The sequence below is a fragment of the Balaenoptera physalus genome (genome assembly GCF_965194825.1).
Source record: "Balaenoptera physalus genome assembly, chromosome: 6".
NCBI classification, from domain to species: Eukaryota; Metazoa; Chordata; class Mammalia; order Artiodactyla; family Balaenopteridae; genus Balaenoptera; species Balaenoptera physalus.
In genome coordinates this window covers 138,723,360-138,742,188 of record NC_138885.1, presented here as the reverse complement: position 1 = coordinate 138,742,188, position 18,829 = coordinate 138,723,360, and the positions used below count along the sequence as shown (strand labels likewise).

The 18,829-nt window shown below is 54.8% G+C and overlaps 1 protein-coding gene across 10 annotated transcripts; it reads left to right on the top strand.

The window, feature by feature from the left end:
• Window positions 1-63: 63 nt before the first annotated feature.
• Window positions 64-16,648, top strand: DTYMK (deoxythymidylate kinase). 10 transcript variants are annotated; one of them, XM_082466509.1, is made up of 8 exons: window positions 64-224; window positions 4,507-5,155; window positions 5,958-6,883; window positions 8,205-8,313; window positions 8,857-9,015; window positions 11,834-11,924; window positions 13,471-13,668; window positions 16,380-16,648. In XM_082466509.1, exons 3-8 carry the CDS (start codon window positions 6,706-6,708, stop codon window positions 16,629-16,631), a joined length of 987 nt encoding a protein of 328 aa, XP_082322635.1. In that variant the 5' UTR covers window positions 64-224; window positions 4,507-5,155; window positions 5,958-6,705; the 3' UTR covers window positions 16,632-16,648. The 10 variants fall into 10 exon arrangements, with proteins under 10 accessions (XP_082322635.1, XP_082322637.1, XP_082322638.1 ...); XM_082466517.1 differs by lacking the exons at window positions 64-224; window positions 4,507-5,155; window positions 5,958-6,883 and adding exons at window positions 6,898-7,008; window positions 7,947-8,076; window positions 9,254-9,335; XM_082466518.1 differs by lacking the exons at window positions 64-224; window positions 4,507-5,155; window positions 5,958-6,883 and adding exons at window positions 6,925-7,060; window positions 7,947-8,076; window positions 9,254-9,335 and having other exon boundaries at window positions 8,857-8,988.
• Window positions 16,649-18,829: the final 2,181 nt, after the last annotated feature.

Below are 18,829 nucleotides of genomic sequence, written 5' to 3'. Positions count from 1 at the left end.
GCCGTTTGAACCCGCCCCACGGCTTCCGGTCGGGGCCGCGCGAGGTGTCGCGCGGGAGCTGGGCGGTCCCGGCGGGGCGGGTGGAGCAGGTGTCGGGCAGCGGGGAGCTCGAGCGCGTCGCGACCCCAGGAGGAGCGGCCTCCGGGGCCCCGCGGACCCAGACCCCTGCGATTCCGGGGGTCGGCCGGGGGCAGTCGTTCATCACTGAAAATGCACGCTTAAAGGTACACCCTCCTCCGTGAACTCTTCACTAAACCCCAGGCAGATATTTAAGAGTGGAAACACGTTCATTGTTTTGGCAATTTTATCTTCATTGTAGAAATTCAAACTGTACAGGAATTTACAGTTTCCCAACCTCCCGAAGTTACAGGACTGTGATTATCTTGCTCACCTTTCAATCTAAATGATAGCAGTTTCGGTGCAACCTTTCTGGCCCCATTTAATGCTTGATGTGAAAATGCACACACGCGCGCTCTCGTACATAATTGCACTCTACCCACCTTTTTATTGTTTTAAGTAGATAAGTGTTTTTATTAATAGACTTTATCTTTAGAGCAGTTTTTGGTTTTCAGAAAAATCGAGAAGGAAATAATAGAGTTCTTATACACCCCCTCCACACCTACACACGGTTTCATTTATTATAAACATTTTCCATGGGTGGGGTACATTTATTAAAATTGATGAAGCAATACTGATACATTATTATTCACTAAAGTCCATGGTTTACATTACGAATTATTGTGTTGTACAATTATGTTAAGTATCCACCATTACAGTATCATACAGAGTATTTGCACTGCCCTAAAACTCGTCTGCTTCTCCTATTCATCGCTCTCCCTGTCCCCGAACCCCTGGCAAATACTGATCTTTTCACTGTCTCTAGTTCTGCATTTTCCAGAATGTCATATAGTTGAAATCATACAGTATATAGCCCTTTCAGATTGGCTTCTTTCACTTAGTAATAGGCATTTTAAGTTTTCTCCATTCCTTTTCGTGGCTGGATGGCTCATTTCTTCTTAATGCTAAAGAATATTTCATTGTCTATATGTTCCACAATTTATCCATTCACCTATTATTTAGTTACCTGTTTTTGGCCATGCCGCACAGCACACAGGATCTTAGGTCCCCAACCAGGAATTGAACCCGCGCCCCCTGCAGTGGAAGCAGAGTCTTAACCACTGGACCACCAGGGAAGTCCCTCCATTAACCTACTGAAGACATGTTGGTTGCATCCAAGTTTTGTCAATTATGAATAAAGCTGCTATTATCATTCATGTTTTGGTTTTCATGTGGACATTTTTTTTAAACTCCTTTGGGTAAATACCAAGAACTGTAATTGCTGGGTCACACTGTAAGATTATGTTTAGTTTTGTAAAAAACCGCCAAACTGGGACTTCCCTGGTGGCGCAGTGGTTAAGAATACGCCTGCCAATGCAGGGGACACGGGTTCGAGCCCTGGTCCAGGAAGATCCCACATGCTGCGGAGCATCTAAGCCCCTGTGCCACTACTGAGCCTGCGCTCTAGGGCCCGCGAGCCACAACTACTGAAGCCTGCTCGCCTAGAGCCCATGATCCGCAACAAGAGAAGCCACCGCAATGAGAAATCTGTGCACCACAACGAAGAGTAGCCCCCGCTCGCCACAACTAGAGAAAAGCCCGAGCATAGCAACAAAGACCCAATGCAGCCAAAAATAAAAATTAATTAATTAAAAAAAAAAACCCACTAAACTGTCTTCCAGAATGAGCTGTACTATTTTGCACTTCCACCAGCAATGAATGAGAGTTCCTGTTGCTCCACATCCTTGCCAGCATTTCGTGTTGTCAGTGTTTTGGATTTTGGCCATGCTAATAGATGTGTAGAGGTATCTCATTTTATTTCCAATTCCCTAATGACAAATGATGTTGGGCACCTTTTCACATGCATATTTGCTGCCTGTACATCTCTGGTGAGGTGTCTGTTCAGATCTTTTGCCCAGTTTTTAAATTGAGCTGTTGGTTTTCTTAATTGGTGTCACACTATCCACTTTTCTACCATTTACATTTTTAACTTAATACTCTTCATAAATTCTGGCCATGTTTTACTCAATTTTATGTCATTCTGTTTATTAGATATATTTCACAGTGTTAGTGTACCATACTTTAGCAGACTCCTAATAGATGAACAATATTTTGATTGTTCCCAATCTTTCATTACCATAAATAGTGCTCTTGAGAACATTTGTTCATACACCTGTATGTATCTGTTCCAGTTATCTACTGCTGCATAATAAAATACCTGAAAACTTCGTGGTTTAAAAGAAGCATTTTATTAGAGCTGACAATTTTTGTAGGTCAGGCACTCCAGCAAGGCTCAGTTAGATGATTCGTCTGTTCTGTGTGATGCGGTAGAGATCGCTGGTGTGGCTGGAAGGCTGCATTCAACTGGCACCAGGGACCAGAGCACCTACACGTTGCCTCTCCAGCCCAGTTGTGCTTCTTATGTGGCTGCTCAGGGCTTCTGGAGATTTCCAGGAGGCCCTGGTGGAAGCTGCCAGACTCTTGTGACCTCACCTTGGTCATCCCAGGACATCACCTCACCACATTCTATTGGTTGAGTCTGGGGCCAACCCAGACTCGAGGGGAAGGGAAAGTGGACCCCCACCTCTCAATGGGAGGAGTAGCGCAGTTGTGGCCATCTTAATCTACCACATTGTCTTATTAGTTCTTTTTTTTTTTTTAATATTTATTTATTTATTTGGCTGTGCCGGTTCTTAGTTGCGGCATGCAGGTTCTTTGTTGCAGCGTGTGGGATCTAGTTTCCTGACCAGGGATTGAACCCGGGCCCCCTGCATTGGGAGCGTGCAGTCTTAACCACTGCACCACCAGGAAAGTCCCGTCTTATTAGTTCTTCAAGATAGATTCTTAGAAATTGTATTGCTGGCTCAAAGGGTGTGTTCTAAGTGCTGATATTTCTAAATGCATTGCCCGAGGGGAAGGTTATACTGACACTCCTTTGAGTATGTTTCTACTTTTGTTAACCCTAGATTTCACCAGGCTTTATTATCTTTGCTTAACATGATAGGGAAAAAAAAAAAAAAAAACCTGAGTGTTTTGTGTTTCTTTGATTTCAAGTGAGGCTAAACAGATTTTCACACATTTGTTGGCTGTTTGTAGTTCTTCTATCATTTTATGTCCTTTACTGTTATCGATGGGGAAATTGGTCTTCATGCCTTTCATCTAAAAAAAAATTCTTTATTATGAAGGGTAGTGGTCTTCCTGTATCATATAATGAAAATAACTCCTCCCAGATAGTGATGAATTCTCTTACAAAGACCGTTTTAGAAACTGCAAAAATGAGAGATGATTCCCTAACTATTGTCGACTGAAAAAAAACGCACAACCTAAAAGTTGAGAATTCAGCTTTATTTGTCAGACTTTCTGAGAGACTGCTCTGAGGAGGTAAGAGAGGAGCCAGGATATATGAGAGTTTTTGCAACAAAAACCGCGCAGTCGGAACATCAAAAGAGTACTGTTAATTAAAGGAAACCAGACACCTCAAGTTAATGGATTTAACACTTTTCTATGTATGGGAAAATTCAAGAGTCTGGGCTCACTGAAATCATTCCTCTGATGTGCACCTTAACTATCTAGGGCCAGGATCCGGCTTTTCTCCCTCCTGAATCCCCTCAGGGTGCACCGTCAAGGGTGTCTGCAGTAGCTGCCGGCTTGATGGCTGCAACATCCTTTGTTTACTGATGCGGCAGAGACTATTTTTCATCCATGCTTTTTCTTTCAGTGTGTTGCAATACTTTAGATAAATCTTTGATAACAAATTTCAACCTTGGGACTATTGACAGTTTGGGACCAGTAAGTCTTTCCTGGGGTGGGGGGCGCCTCTCCTGTGCTTGGATGGCCGGCAACATCCCTGGCCTCCCCCACTAGATGCTTTTAGACGCCCCCCCCCCAAGCTGTGACAGTCAAAATGTCCCCCAGTCAAGAGCCAGTGCTTTGGGGGAAGGCTAAGCTACTCTAACAAAGAAACCCAACCAAAACCCACTAGCACAGAAGGAATTTTATTTCTTATGTAACAGTCCAGGGGCCAGGCAGCCATGCTCCGTGGGGTTACTCAGGGACCCAGATTCCTTCCAGCGTGGCGTCTGCCCCCAAAGGGCCTTGCCATTGTCTTCATGGTCAAGGCTGGATTGCAAGAAGGTGGTGGGGGGGGTTGGGGGAGAGGGAAAGTGCTCCGTCCACTGTCTGAAGGAGCACACACCACTGCTGCTCACATCTCATTGGCAGTAACGTAGCCACCTGGCCCCATCTACCTGCAGGGAGGGCTGAGCGATGGCATCTAACAGGGCAGTGATGTGCCCAGCACAATCTTATTCTTCTGGAAGTAGATGAGTGCTATGGACTGAATATCCCCCCCCCAAAAGTCATAGGCTGAATCCCTAAACCAACAATGTGACTGTATTTGAGAGATCATTAAGAGGAAGAGAAACCAGACCTCTCTCTCTCTGTCCACAGCTGTACAGTGTGAAGGCCATGTGAGGACACAGTGAGAAGGTGGCCACCTGCAACCCAGAGGGAGAACATCAACCCTCCTGGCACCTTGAACTTGGCCCTCCAGCCTCCAAAACCGTGAGGAAGATGTTCTGCTGTTTAAGCCACTCAGCCTGTGGCATTTTGCTCTTGCAACCCGGCTAAGACAGGGAGAGAGTCTTTGATGGGTAGTAGCAAAGTCTGACCAATTCCTGTGATGGAAGTTGCAGTAGGACAGTAAGAGAGCTATGGGGCCTCTTTTTTAATGGCAAGTCTCAAACTCACAAAAGCAGAGAGGACCTAACAAACTCCACATGCCCATCAGCCAGCTTCAGCAATTCCGGCCAGCTTCTGGCCCTTCACCGGCCCCAAGCACACTCAGGCCCAGCGCCCTAGCTGGCATTGCCTCCATGAAGCAGATGCCCTTGTGCCCGCTACCAGGCCTCCGTGGCAGTGGAGACTCGCACTGCTCAGGGCAGACTGTGCAGAGACGGTTCTCAGCATAGCAAGCACAGAGACGGATGTACAGATGCAAGGACTCTCCTGTACCTGCGTCAGGGATGTGAGGTCACGACTGCATGCATGGAGGTGCTGCAGTCACCCCGTGACCACGAGGGACAAGCTAAGAGAACTGGTAAGTTGTTGACCCAACATCTGACATCACTGAGTAGCAGAAACAGTTCTTGGCTGCCTAACTCTGGACTTTGTGTTATGTGAGATGATTAGATATCCTGGTGATTTAAGCCCGTTAGGCTGGCATTCTGGTACCTGCAGTCAAAGGCATGTTGGAAGAGGTGGAAGCAAAATTGCTTCCTGTATCTTAATAAGAAATTTCACTGTACTTGTGCCAGTTTAGCAATTTCTGCCATCAAAAGGGCATCCCCCGCATACAAGGACCCAGCAGCCAGGCTCCCCGCATTTCCATGGGTGACCAGGGAGGCTATGTGGTCACAAGCTGAGGTATTGCACGTGTTCCTGCCTGTCTGCCTGGTAAGTTCATCCTACAGATGTGGTACAAGGCTGTCCTGGGACTTGCCCAACCCCAGGAGGGTTCTCTTGTGTACTGTAATCCCTAATCCCTTCATCCTTTTGAAGGCAAGGAGATGAAAATTTCAGAACAAGACTGATTATTCAAAGGCAATGTTAAGTACTAGTGTTTGTATCAATGACCTTTCACTAGGTTGTACCGCAGTAACAAAGGACCCCAAAGTCTCGGTGGACCCGGCATCACAACTGTTTATTTCTTGCTGGTGCCACCTGTCAGCTGCAGTGGCTGTAGCTTGGCTGTGGCTGTTTGTTCATTCCAAGGTCCAGGGTGAAAAAGCAGCCCTAATCGTGCACCTGCTGTTCTCACACTGGCGGCAGGAAGGGGAGGGGTGACCCGCACAACAGCTTTTAAAGTTTCTTCCTGAAAGTCAGCTCTGGTTACTTTACAGATGCCTTGGAAGTCACAGGGCCAAGCTCAACATCAAGGAAGAAAGCCAATAATTGGGAATGATAGAATCTACCACCCTTCTGGAACCCACAACCAAATCAAGCAACGGTCCATCAGGAAAACGTCAAGCGACCATAGGTGTCTGGGGTCACGGGAAATCAGGGGCTTGCACCGAATGAGGTGGGGGAGGAAAGTCAGGGAAACTGTTGCCACAACCTCAGCCCAAGCACCGAGGTGGACGGTCTGGAGCTCGCGGGGGTCCGCTGCCGTCCCCAGCCCTGGAGAGCCCTCGCCCGTCTCTCGTCTGCAGCAGGGAAGCAGGTGCTTCACGAAGGGTCCCTGGAGAGCAGCCCTGAAGTTCACAGCCACGCTGCCGGCTGCCTCCGGATTTCTCCTCGGCAAACTCGAACGTTCCGGAGGCAGTTCTGGGAAACGCGGCTCCCAGCTTGGCACGGGCCGAACGCTGGTGTCCGCCCCAACCCCCTAGGTTGAGGTCTGACCCCACCGTGACAGTACTTGGGGACAGGCCTCCGGGGCCATGAGGCCCAGAGGGCGGGACCCCTCGACGAGAAGGCGGCGGACGCGGTCTCACCTGGAACCGCCCCTAAGACGACAGCGGCCAACCTGACTGGGCGCTTCCCGGTGCCGGGGCGCCCGCCCTCAAGGTCCCCGCCGTCGGGGAGTCGGCGGCGGGTGGGCCCCGAGGCCGCAGCCCCGAACTTTAGGAGCAGGGACGGGCGCCCGCGCCCATGACAGCGGCCCGCGCGGCAAAAGGCGCGCCCGGCTTCCGGCCCGCAAGAGGCGGTGCGACCGAGGCCCCGTCGGGCCAGTCGCGCCGCTTCCGCCGGACTAGTCCCAGCCAATCCGGCCCATCTGAGCCAATCCCGGCGCGCGCCGTGGGCGCCGGCCCATTGCAGCCAATGAGAGGTCCGGGCGGCCCGGCTGCGCTGGGGGCGGAGGCGGGAAGCGCGGCGATGGCGGGCAGGCGCGGCGCTCTCATCGTGCTGGAGGGTGTGGACCGCGCGGGGAAGAGCACGCAGAGCCGCAAGCTGGTAGACGCGCTGTGCGCCGCGGGCCACTGCGCCGAGCTGCTGCGCTTCCCGGGTGGGCGCGGCGGGCGCGGGGTTCCGGGATGTCGGGGGCCGGGGAGGGGATCCGGGGGCTACGGAGGCCTCGCCGGCTCCTGAGGACGAGAAGCGAAGGCCTCCTGCGCTGGACTCGCCCTCGTTTGTCCGCGGGTCGGAGCGCGGGGACTGGGCCCCCCTGTGGTCCCCGAGCCTCAGTGGGACTAGTCTGTGGTTCTGTTTTTGCGCAGCTGCCCCGCGGCTGATGTGCATAAAGTCACGTGTTTAGTGAGTCTTGACGCATGTACACCCAGGAAAGCGTCTTCACAACCAAGAGAATGAGTGTATCTGTGACCCCTGAAAGTTTCCTGGTGCTGCTTTGTAATCCAAGTCTCCGTTTTGTCTTGGGTTTCCCGCCCCCCGCCCTTGCATGGTTGTTTACCCTGTGAAGGGTTTTGTGTCATATTTTTAATTTTTTAAGGTAGAACATTGATCTTGAAAATGCTGTAAAAATATCAATACTTAATCAAGAGAAGTTCAAGGTTTACAAACCAGGGGTAGGGGGATGGGGGGATGCTTTTTTAAATTTTTTTTTTTTTTTTTTTTTTGGCCACACTGTGGCATGTGGAACTTCACTGACCAGGGATTGAACCCGTGCCCCCTGCGAGTCTCAACCACCGGGAAGTCCGAAAGTGCTTTTTTTGAATATTTATCATTTTAATCTTTAAGCCAGCCAGACTACAAATCTTACACAGTTGATCCTTGAACAACATGGGTTTGAACTGCAGTGGTCCACTTACATGCATATTTTTTTCAATAAACACCTACAGTACCACGCAGTCCTGGGTTGGTGGAATGCAAGAATGCAGAACCTCAGATATGGAGGGCCGACTCTGGGAGTTGAATACCCTTCTTTTGGTATCGAGGTGGCTCCTGGTGCCGGTCCCCCTGGGTTGGCAGTGCCTTTGCAGTTGCTGCTTCCTACCTGAGTTCCTTCTTCCTGAAGCGTTTTTCATCCCAGAGTGTCTGCACACTGCTGCCCTTTCTCAGGAAAAGGTGAACCTGTCTAAAGTTGTAAAATAAAACTCAAAGTTAGACTTGGGTCAGGGCCTGGAAATCTGGCACAAACTGTTAATGTGGATGGAGAGCCTGACGTCACTCTTGTGTGTTGCTCTCTTTTTTAGAAAGATCAACTGAAATTGGCAAGCTTCTGAGTTCCTACCTGGAAAAGAAGAGCGAGGTGGAGGACCACTCGGTGCACCTGCTCTTCTCTGCGAACCGCTGGGAACACGTGTAAACAACCTTGTCCTTCTGCCGCCCACCCCCCCCCCCACCCCGCTTCTGTGCCTCCCCCTGGGACTCTGAGTGCGGCTCTTGCTTCTGAGTGGTTGAGAGTCATGCTGGAGACTGTACCTTTACAAGGTTCTTTTATGCACAGATCCCAAAGAGCACTAGTTAATGCTTTCCCCCCACCCCCCCCGCCCCTGGCTTTTTGTAATTAATAGACTGTAGGTAGTTTTAGATACACAGAAAAGAGTCCCCCATACCCCTGTCCCTTCCTCCTCGCCCAGAGCTACTCTTATTTATGTCTTTGATGAACCAGTGTTGACACATCATTAAGTGAAGTTGAGTTTGTGTTGGGGTGTGCCCTCTCACGCCCTCTTTTTGATTTACATCATCTTGGTGGATTCCCTCTTCACCCAGCACAACTGTTGACGAAGTGCCTGTGGGGTACACTCTCAGGTGCTTCTGTTTCCATTTACACACGTATGTAGGTAACATATGTCATCGGAGGTGTTTTGTTTTAACGTGAACGAATGGGATCCTACCGTACAGATTCCCTCACGGCTGGCTTCCTAAGTCCGCCTCACGATCTCCACTCTTCCTCTTCTCTCCCGTCCCGGCGGCCTGCTCTCCGGAAAGGCTGCTCCACCTTGGATTAAGTGATGCCAGTGGACGGACGTTCAGGTGGTTGTGCCTTGTTCCCTCTCACAGGCAAGCTGGCACTACTCTCCTCTGGCTTTGGCTTAGCTGGTAGTCTAGTCTGGAAAGGCCTCCCCCTCCGTGTATTAGATGAAAATGAGGGCAGATTTACAGTCTTTAACACATCTGGAGTTTATTGACGTAAATGTTGTGCTTTTCGCTTTTTGTGGATTTGTAGAAAAGTAATGTCAGAGCAACTGAAAATGAAAAACGGTTCTGACTCCATTCCCTAACTGCTGTCTGCTTCCAGGACACAGGCCTGCAAGTCTCTGGGCCATTTGTTCTGCCACAGCTCCCCCTTCTGATTATTCCAGCCACTGCCATCAGATCAGGTTTGCTGACACTTGAAAGTCGTTGGCTGACAGGTCGGATGCCGGGCAGCGCTGTGGCCCCGAGTACCGCTCAGGTCTGGTGTGCAGGGCGGGCCTGGGAGTGGGTGCTCAGTTAACCTGGGCTGTTTTGAGTCCACCCTGGTGCTTGGAGCACTTTCTGAGGGAACTCTGGTTACTTCCTCAGCCCCCGGTTTTCTGCTCTTTTGCTGTGCTGCGTCTTTACTAGGTCAGTTGCTGGTCGTGGAAGTCATCTCCCCTCCCAGCTGCTGTGCGGTTTCCCTGGCACCGATTCCGGTAACAGCCTCCGCTTCCCTCCCCGGCTGTTTGCCAAAACCTACTGATCCTCTAGGGCCATCCAGGAATTAAATTCCTGGAAATGAGCAATATCTCTTACTTTCCATAGCAACTTAGCAATGTTCTTCTCTACCTATTTTTAAACTTTTTATTCTGAAATAGTTTCAATCAGACAGGAAAGCTGCGGGAGTAGCACCGAGAATTCCCGGTGCCCTTCCCCAAGCTTCACCCGTTAATAACATTTTGCCACATTTGCTTTACCATTTGCTCACTCTTTAAAAATCAAGGGCTATTTTATGAAATGCTGGGTTTACCTGATGTTTCCTCACGAGTAGATTTGGGTTTGCATTTTTGGTAGGAATACCGCAGAAGTGCCATTGGGTCCTCTTGAGGGCATCGTGGCAGGATGCGAGGCCACTTGGGTTTCCCCTGATGAGTGAGGGGGCTGCTGGCCAGGCTCTTCCACTAAGTGACTCTCTTTCCTGTTGTAAATAGTCAAAAGGGGAACTCATAAACCCATAAATATCCCCTTTCTATGAAACTCACCTCCTAGTTTCTGTTGGTTAGTCATCCTGCTGGAGTCCGTTATTGTGATTTTCTGATTCTGTCATTCCCTCCACACTGATCAGCTGGCATTCTGTGTAAGGAAGAGCTTTCCTGCCTTCCCCGTCTGTCCATCTGTCCGTCCATCGTCAGTACGGACTCTGGGTCATAAGCACTAGTGGTCATTGTTCTGCTGTTCGGATTGTCCCAGCCTTGGCCTGTGGGAATCCCTTCAGGCTGGCTCCTTCGTCCCTTGGACGTGTTCTTGGCATGGCAAGGTGTTCCGGCTTTCCGTGCCTTCTCCTGCGTTAGCCGGGGCCAGCTGTTCTCTCCGCTTTGTGGAGGGTGGACTTCAGAGACCGACGTCTGCTCCTCAGCGTCTGCACGTGTTCACGTCCCCTGCATCTGTCGGACCCCTGCCATCTCGTCCAGCACCCGGGCTCCTCTGCCCCGCCTGCCCTCCACGGGCTGGTTTTAGGATCACCGCCCCCACCTATGTAAAGCCTGCCTGGGGCTCACGGGTGGTTGCAGCTCTGTCGTTAGAACGAGGGCACACGGTGCTGTGTCCAAACATCTCAAGCACGCCTTTGCCCTTCCACTGTGTTCATTTGGGATATGGGTAGGTTCATTTGACTTTGTATACAATTTTAGGGGTTTTTTTCTTTTTTTTTTCCCATTCTTGTTGATTTCAGTTTTTGAATACGTAAAACATGAAATGGTTCTAAGGGTCAGAATCATACAGAAAGGTCACTGCCCTGCCCATCCCCTTTCCATCCAAGCCCTGCCCTCCCCTGTCGGTAAGCAGGCCCATTAACTTCTAAACAAAGTCAGCAGATACCTGTTGTCTTGACTCACCTTCTGTCTGATATAAAGGCAGCCACCTGTATGCTCAATGTGCTTTGCTTTGTTAGCAACGTGTCAGGAGGGCGTTTATGGGGCACCTTTCTCGTTCTCTGTACAGTTGCATCTTCTGTGCTCGTGCCGTATTCTACCAGTGTTCTGTTCACAAGATGAGGTAGTTTTAAGTGTTGATAATTTGCACTTAGGAATGACGCTGTGGTGGGAATAGCGTCTCACTGTTGGAGGCGCCCCTGCCGTGCTGTTCTGTGAGCTTCTCACTGTGACAGTAGCAGACGCCTTTTGTTCCCCAAGTACAAGCAGTGCTTCCGGCCGATGCCAAGCCTCTGTCTGCACCCACCTTGCTAAGGTCTCGGGGCCGGAGGGTGGTGGGGACCTGCTGCCTCCTGCTGGAGGGTGTCCTGGCTCCCAGGTGGACGCACGAGCATCCTTCATCACCTGCGGGCCACGTCCAGCCTTCCCTCCTGTTGGCCTGGCCCCTGCTCTCCCCGCAGGGCCCGGTCCCTCCTCTCCCCGCAGGGCCCGGCCCCTCCGCTCCCGGACAGCCGAGCTGCCTCTGGACAGCTGCCAATGCCAGTTGTATCTATCCCCTTTAGTGGAGTTGTCTTTTCGTGCTGGGCTTTGCTGGGAGTGAAGAGTCAGAGCCTTGGGGGATGACAGTCAGGCTACAGATTGCTGCCCGTGCATGATTCCTTCATCATGTTGGCTTCTGAATTGAATTGTGTCGTCAGGGTGATTTGAGCATGAGACTTCAGGGCCCACGAAGCCAGGACCATGGCTCACAGGCATTCTCTTTTTTGTAGGCCGCTAATTAAGGAGAAGCTGAGCCAGGGCGTCACCCTGGTCGTGGACAGGTACGCCTTTTCCGGGGTCGCCTTCACCAGCGCCAAGGAGGTGAGTGCAGCTCGGCCCCAGCGCGTGGTTTGTGCCTGGTGTGGACTCAGTGTGGTCCCCGTGGGCACAGAGCAGTCGCAGCACGAGTCTCTTCATGTCACTGCCTCTAGGGGTTTGAGATCCCTGTGTTCGCCAGGTTAATTTGGTCTTTATTGACGAGAAGAGAGACCTTTTTTGTAGCTACAGGTTGTTTTCACAGATACAACTGCGTTTTTCATTTGGCCGACACATGTCACATGATACATTTACACAGATGGTCCATCGGCAGACCTGTTTCATCCAGCGTCTTGTTTTCAGAAAAGACGGTGAGAGTGTCTGGGTTGCTTTCATGCTGTGTTCCTGACCCCCTGTTCCAGGGAGCTGCTGTTTCACAGGCATAATGGCAGTGACTACACTGCCCTTTTTTCCTGCTTTTTATTTAAAAATTTTCAAACATACACCAGCAGAGAAAAGAAGCCACCCAGCACCGTCACCTGCCTCAGAACCTTCTGGTCTCTGTGACCCCCAGACACATCATCAGTCCCTTCATAAACGTGTCGGTGCACATCCCCAAAACAGCTTTTCAGAACCCTCGTCTCACCCCATTCCAGAATGTCATCATTCAGTCAGTGCAGAGGTCCCAGCGCTCTCAGGAGCCGGGTGGTCCGGCTTGTGTTTTTACAGCTCGATTGAATCAGAACCCAGCCAGTTAAGGTCCATTCTTGAAACGTCTCTTGAATCTCTCGATACGTAGGTTCCTGCATCTCTTTTCTTCCTTCCGCTAAAACGTTTGAATTGTTTATTTTCCCAAGTCGCCCATCAAGAGGCCCAGCGTGCCTGGTTGTCTGCGTTTTGTGCTAACAGTCTTTATTGCGGTTAGTTCATGAAGTGCTGCACAATGGCAGCCTTCTAGCCCCGCCAGTCCTCCCGCACGAGCGAGCTGGGTCCTCCTTTAGGGCGGTCCCCCGAGGCACCGGCCACACGGCTCCGTCTGTGAAAAGCACGCGGGCTCGGGCAGGGCCGACGGGCCCCCTTCTCCCGTCAGGGCGTCCTGGCAGCACAAGGCTCTGGGCCCACAGCTGGGTTCTAACCCTAAATCTTCAGAGCTGTGTGGCTCTCTCTTCCTCTAGAAGTGGGGACACTATTTTTAGAGTGGCGAGGATGAATGAGATGGGACGTGCAGGAGACAGCACACGGGGCGCTGGCGAGCGTCTCCAGGATTGGGGTCCTCCCCTCTCTGTGGAAGGGGGTGACGCCCTGGCCTGTCTGCTGCCGCTGCTTGGCCAGAGGGTGTGGGGCGCACGCACGATGCCCTCGGTCCCGGGCCCTGAGTGACGCGTCCTGGGCCCCGGGGTGTTCTGTCCACTGTGTACGTATTCACACGTCAAAACACAGGAAGGTGATGGGAGAGAAAGCAAAACGCTGGAGACCTAAGGACAGAGCTGCTGCTGTGTAAGAACTCTCCCCTCAAACGTCAGCTCGCCTCTCCCCCTTTTTGATGAATTTTGAAACCAGCAGTGAGAGCGCGTTAGGCTGGCTCCGTAACGGTTGGGTTCTTCGTCGCCAGAACTTCTCTCTGGACTGGTGCAAGCAGGCGGACGTGGGCCTCCCCAAGCCGGACCTGGTCGTGTTCCTGCAGCTGCAGCTGCCGGAGGCCGCCGCGAGGGGCGAGTTCGGCCGTGAGCGCTACGAGAGCAGCCCTTTCCAGCAGCGGGCCCTGCAGCGCTTCCAGCAGCTCCTGGGAGACTCCAGTCTGCCGTGGAAGGTGGGCGCGGTGCCCGGGCCCTCCTGGGGGCGGCGCTTTCTGGTCCTGGGGTTGGTGCAGGACGTGGGTCGGTGCCCTGATGCTGGCCCAGGGCAGGGCTGCACGGGCAGCGGCTCCAGAGCAGCCGTCCCGCGCGGGGGACCCTGTGCCGAGCCGGCCATCCAGCGGGCTCCCGTCCCCTGCTGGACGTCAGCTGTGCAAGGCCAGTGTCCAGAATGCCGAGTCCGCGGGGGTCAGGCAGCGGCACTTTCGCTCCCGTGTAACCGGCTCGAGCGTGGGGCCTCCCAGCCCCTCCACGTTGACTCCAGGCGCCAGGCAGCCCGCACCCGCCACAGCTGCCACCTCCCTGCTCTCCGTCCCCGCAGCCTGGCGCCCGCCCACCTCAGGGCACGTGCCCCGGCGCCCCGGCCCATCCTCCCTGCACGCGCCCGCCTGGCACGGCCGCTGCTCTCTCACTGCTGGCGGTGTCCTTGCCACTTGGGCAGGTTCCGGGGTTTGGGTTCTTGGCTCTGGCACCTTGTGCTTCTCCCTCGCCCCCGGCTGTGCCTCCCCGCTGTCCTGCCCTGGGTGGTGCTGGTCTGTGGCCAGGGCCGGGGCTCCTCTGTGTGCAGGTGCGAAGTACGCCCTTGACCTTTCCGTTTGTCTCCTGTGTGCTCAGGGGGGTGGAAGGAAGGGCGTGTCTTTCCCGAGACGGAGGCTGCAGTGCGGTGCCTCAAATCCCCGTCACCTCTCTGCTGGCTGCTTCTATCAGCTACTGAATTCCAGAGCTTTCCTCTGTTTCTCGGGGTTTTTTTTTTGGCTGTGCCATGCGGCCTGTGTGTGGGATTAGTTCCCCGACCAGGGATCGAACCCCTGCCCCCTGCATTGAGAGCACTGGACCGCCAGGGAAGTCCCTCTCTGTTTTTTTTTAACTAGTTCTACATGGTGTGAGTTCCTCTTGATTTATACTAGATTTCAGCACCTGCTAGGAACACGACAAGACTTAACAGCATCGGGAACGTGAAAGGGGAAGGCCAGCCGGCGCTCTCCTCTTCTTCCTGCACTGAGTTTTCGTCTTGTCTCGTTTCCCACAGCTCTAAGAACTTCCTTTAATGTTTCCTGTAGGGCAGGTCTCCTGGCATAGCATTCTCAGCTTTTGTTTATCTGAAAACTTATTTTTCAAATTTTTAAAACAGTCACAAACTTACAGAAAAGTTGTAAGTACGATACAAGGAATTCTTCCCCAGGACCATTTGAGAATAAATTAGTAGCTGACACCCCCTCCCTGTCACAATGGGGCCAGTCACATGGATCCGCTCCTAGTGCCTGACCCCCCTGGTCCCGCTAGTGACCCTTGTAACAAAGGACGTAGTTCACAGGCACACTCTCTGGCCTCCAGCCTGTGACTTTCTCAACCTTGACTTCTTTGAAGGTCACAACAGTCGCTTTGTAGCTGAACCTCAGAATGACTTTGTGATTGGATCAGGTCGTGTGTCCTTGGTGGGCTGTCGCTGCCCCGTCACGGGCTGCGCGCCTTCGGTGTGTCGCGCTCCAGCGACGCTCCCCTTGACCTCTGGGTTAAGCGGTTCACGGTGAAGTCGCTCCGCGTCCCTCTGCGAGGTGGTGCTTTGAAGCCACGTAAAAACCTCGCTGCTCATAGATTTGCAGTTCGTTTATATGTTTACACTTGCACGGACTCATGTTTGTACGGCTTACTCACCAGCAACCCGTTTTCCTCGCAATTGGAGGCGCAGATGGCCCCAGGTCTGGCCCCTGGGTGACCCCCACCCCAGCCCCGGGGCCTTCTGATCAGTTCCCTTCACTTCCGGGCCCTTCCCGCTCCCGGCCCATTATGATCGATCTCTGGGCTCACCCTGTGCCTTCCCGGCCCAGCGTCCCGAGTTGTTCCTGGTTCCATTTTATGGAGAAAGAGATAGAGACGGTTATTTGGGCCCCCAGAGGACGAGGGGTATCCACGTACAGGTTCACACGGGAGGTGCCACGCACCGTGAGCTGCCTGGGTTGGTTCTGTGCCAGAGCTCTGCCGCTGGGGCTGTGGACGGTAGGGTGACCTTCAGGCGGGGCAGGGGGGCCCGTGGGGAGGCGGTGTCGCTCCTGTTAGACTTCGTGCAGCGGTTACAGCTGTCTGAGCGTGTCTACACCCTGGAGCTTTTCCAGAGTTTGCTGCCCCAGAGGCTGCCTAGAGGCTCTTGGCGCCCAGGGCCGAGCCTTGGCTGAGGAGGGGGCTCCCAGGCACGCCCACCCTCATGTGGCCCAGTACGTGTCCCTCCCTCCGGTGGAGAGTCGCTCCTGTCGTGGGCTGGCTCCCCGGTGACCGAAGGTCCACGGGTCGGCAAGGTGGGGCAGCCAGCTGTCGGGACGAAGCCCATCGTACCAGGGAGAGGAGTCGGACCCGAATTGGGCTCCCGGCAGAACTTGGGGTCCAGGCAGGTCCGGGCGCAGCCGTGGAGGGGCGGGAATGGGCGCTGCCCTCGCCACCTCTGCTGGTGGCACCGGGGTCCCCTGGGGGTGAGCGTCTGGCCGGGGCTGCAGCCGGGGGGCCGGGCGGCTCGGTCCCAAGGACCCATCCAGCTTACTGTCCCCAGGGGAGGCCGGGGGTCAAGGACCCCGGAGGAGCGGAAGCCGTGCCCTCTGGAACCTGACCCGCCCACTGAGAACATTAACCTGTCTCTCCCCCACCCCCGCCCCCCCCCACGCCCCGGCCCAGACAGTGGACGCCTCCAGGAGCATCGAGGACGTCCACCGGGAAATCCGCGTGCTGTCTGAGGGCGCCATGCGGGCCGCTGCACACAGGCCGCTGGGGCAGCTGTGGACGTAGAGGGACAGGACCCCCGTCTGCCATCCGCAAGGCAGGAGCCGCGTGTGCACAGCGACCGGGGGGCGAAGCGGGGCTCCCCGTGGAGCGGCCTGCGGGGCGGCCTTCTCCTGCCCTCACCTGTGCCCCGAAGATACTAATAAATTAGTTATTGTGTTCTGCTTACTGAAGTTTCACAGTGACTGTGTCCAGGCAGTTCCATCGGGGTCGCTGATCTCCTTGTGGACGTCTTCAGACACCCGTAAAGATGAAATGAAAACGGCTGTGGGCAGCCCCGGGCCTGGCATGCATCAGCCGTGCCTGGGCTCTGAGCGCCGGCCTAACGTGCCGACCTCACAAGGCCTGACCGGGCTGCGTCCGAGCGGCGGCGCCCGTCTCCTCGGAGCACGCCCAGTGCTCGCTTTGCTCTTCCCTCTGTTAAGGTCTGAAATGCAGGTGTGTAGTCGCTGCATCCTGTGAAGTTACTCCAGGATGCAGTGGCCCTGCAGTGGACGGTGGGCAGAGCCCCCGTCTGCAGGGCACCACAGGTCTCAGCGCCCTTCTGTGCGTGCCAGGAGACTGGATTCCGAGCAGAACAAGAGGATGTGACAGTTTAAAGTGTCACAAGACAGTCTGACCAGGGCTTGGGGAAAACCCGCATGTGGCCAAGCGGGTCCCAGCTCAGCGGTGGCGCCCGCTCCCCGCACCGGGCAGGGTCCCTTCTCGTCCAGGTTGACTAGATGAGGCTGCCCATCCACAGGTGCTTGGCAGGTGGGGGCAGCCCAGCCCTCAAGGGAGGACAGAGGACACAAGCGCTGGGGGTGGCTGGAGCTGTGCACGCGGACGGCTGTGCGGTCAGTTCACAGCGGGTCCTGCTGATGGCACCAGGCTGGCCTCGGGCGCCCATCCGTCTGAAGGGCCTGGCTGTGTCCACCCCGACGTGCAGCACACGCTCGAGGTCAGAACTCGGGGCCCGTGACCCAGTGACAGAAGCAGTTGGGAACCACTCGCAGAGTCAGACCACTTTCGTTCCGGAGTCCCAGGGTCACCCGTGGGCGTGGCCTGGCAACCCTCCCATCCACCTGCCTTTTGATCTTTCACACGACCAAGGCCACGTCCTAGGTGAAGAAAACGAAACGTGGGGCTGGGGTCTTGAGAGTACCGGGCCGTCAGGGAGGCTGCGTCGGCTGTGGACCTGGGTGGGATGCCTGGAGCGCGCCGGGCGGGCCCCCGAGTGGGAACTGGGCACCAGACGAGAGTTCTCTGGCCCAGGCCAGGAGCGGGGCCACGGAGGCCCAGCGCAGACCCTCTCAGGGCTCGGCCGTGCGGGCGGGGGCGGGCCGGAGCCCAGGGGAGGAGAGGCCGGAGCTGAGTGGGGCCCACGGGCAGCTGGATGGTGTGAAGACAGAAATGGCCCCGAAGGCCGCAAAATTAACGGGCCACTTAAACTTTCTTCAGTACGCCCAGCACGGGTTTTAAAACATCTCGCCAGGGCTGCGGCAGCCGGCACTGCCGAGGGGGCCGCGTGTCCAGAGGCGCCCTGACCCTCTGGCTTCCCCTAAAGAAGCCTGTTGGGCCCCGTGGCCGGCAGAATGACAGCCCCCAGAGACATCCTCGTCCTGACCCCCGGAGCCTGTGAGTAGGGCGCCCACCTGGCCAAAGGGACCAGGAGGTGGGAGGCCACCCTGGATCGCCCGGGAGGCGGGAGGGGCCCGCTCAGAGGAGACGATGCCGGCTCTGCGGGGGATGCGGTGGGGGGGGGGGGGGGCGGGTGTTGATCCAGGGGATGCAGGGGCTTCTAGGAGCCGGAAAGGACAGGTAGCCAGTTCCCTGGGGCCCCAGGGGGACAGCCCTGCTGACCTCTGCCCGCCAGGGCCCTGGGAGGTAAGTGTTGTCTCTGGCCCCTGCGTGTGGAGGGCGTCGCAGCTCAAGAAGCCAATGCGACCATTTCTAGAGGCCAGGACTCAGGTTCTGAGCCATGGCGCTTCCTGCTGTCCTGTCTGGCCTTGGTCCCCTTGCACCAGACTGGAGGGTGGGCGGGCAGGCGGAAGCGGGGAGCCGAGTGGGCCGGGGTCGCTCCGAGCGTCCCACCAGGACTTCCCGGCAGGGCGAGGGGCCCTTGTTCACATCCTTGGTGACCCGCTCGGGGGTGACCGGCTGAGGCACGGGGCGCCTACAGGGACGCTGCCCAGGGAGCCAACACGCCTCCCGGCACCGCAACTACTCCCTCCCGTCTATGAAAGAAGGAGAGCATCTTCCCAAAACCAAGCTCCCCCGCAAACCACAGGAGCCAGAGAGAGTTGAGAGTCAGCGTGGCGGAACCAGGTCCGAACAGGAGGGCGCCGCTCGCTCAGGTCTGGGAACGAA

What these genes read in the sequence shown, in the direction of transcription:
- DTYMK (XM_082466509.1), top strand. Translation starts at nt 6,706, where the DNA reads ATGACAGCGGCCCGCGCGGCAAAAGGCGCGCCCGGCTTCCGGCCCGCA. An exon ending in TGCCTTGTTCCCTCTCACAG is followed by an intron (nt 9,016 to 11,833) that starts GCAAGCTGGCAC and finishes TCTTTTTTGTAG; the next exon opens with GCCGCTAATTAAGGAGAAGC. An exon ending in CCTTCACCAGCGCCAAGGAG is followed by an intron (nt 11,925 to 13,470) that starts GTGAGTGCAGCT and finishes CTTCGTCGCCAG; the next exon opens with AACTTCTCTCTGGACTGGTG.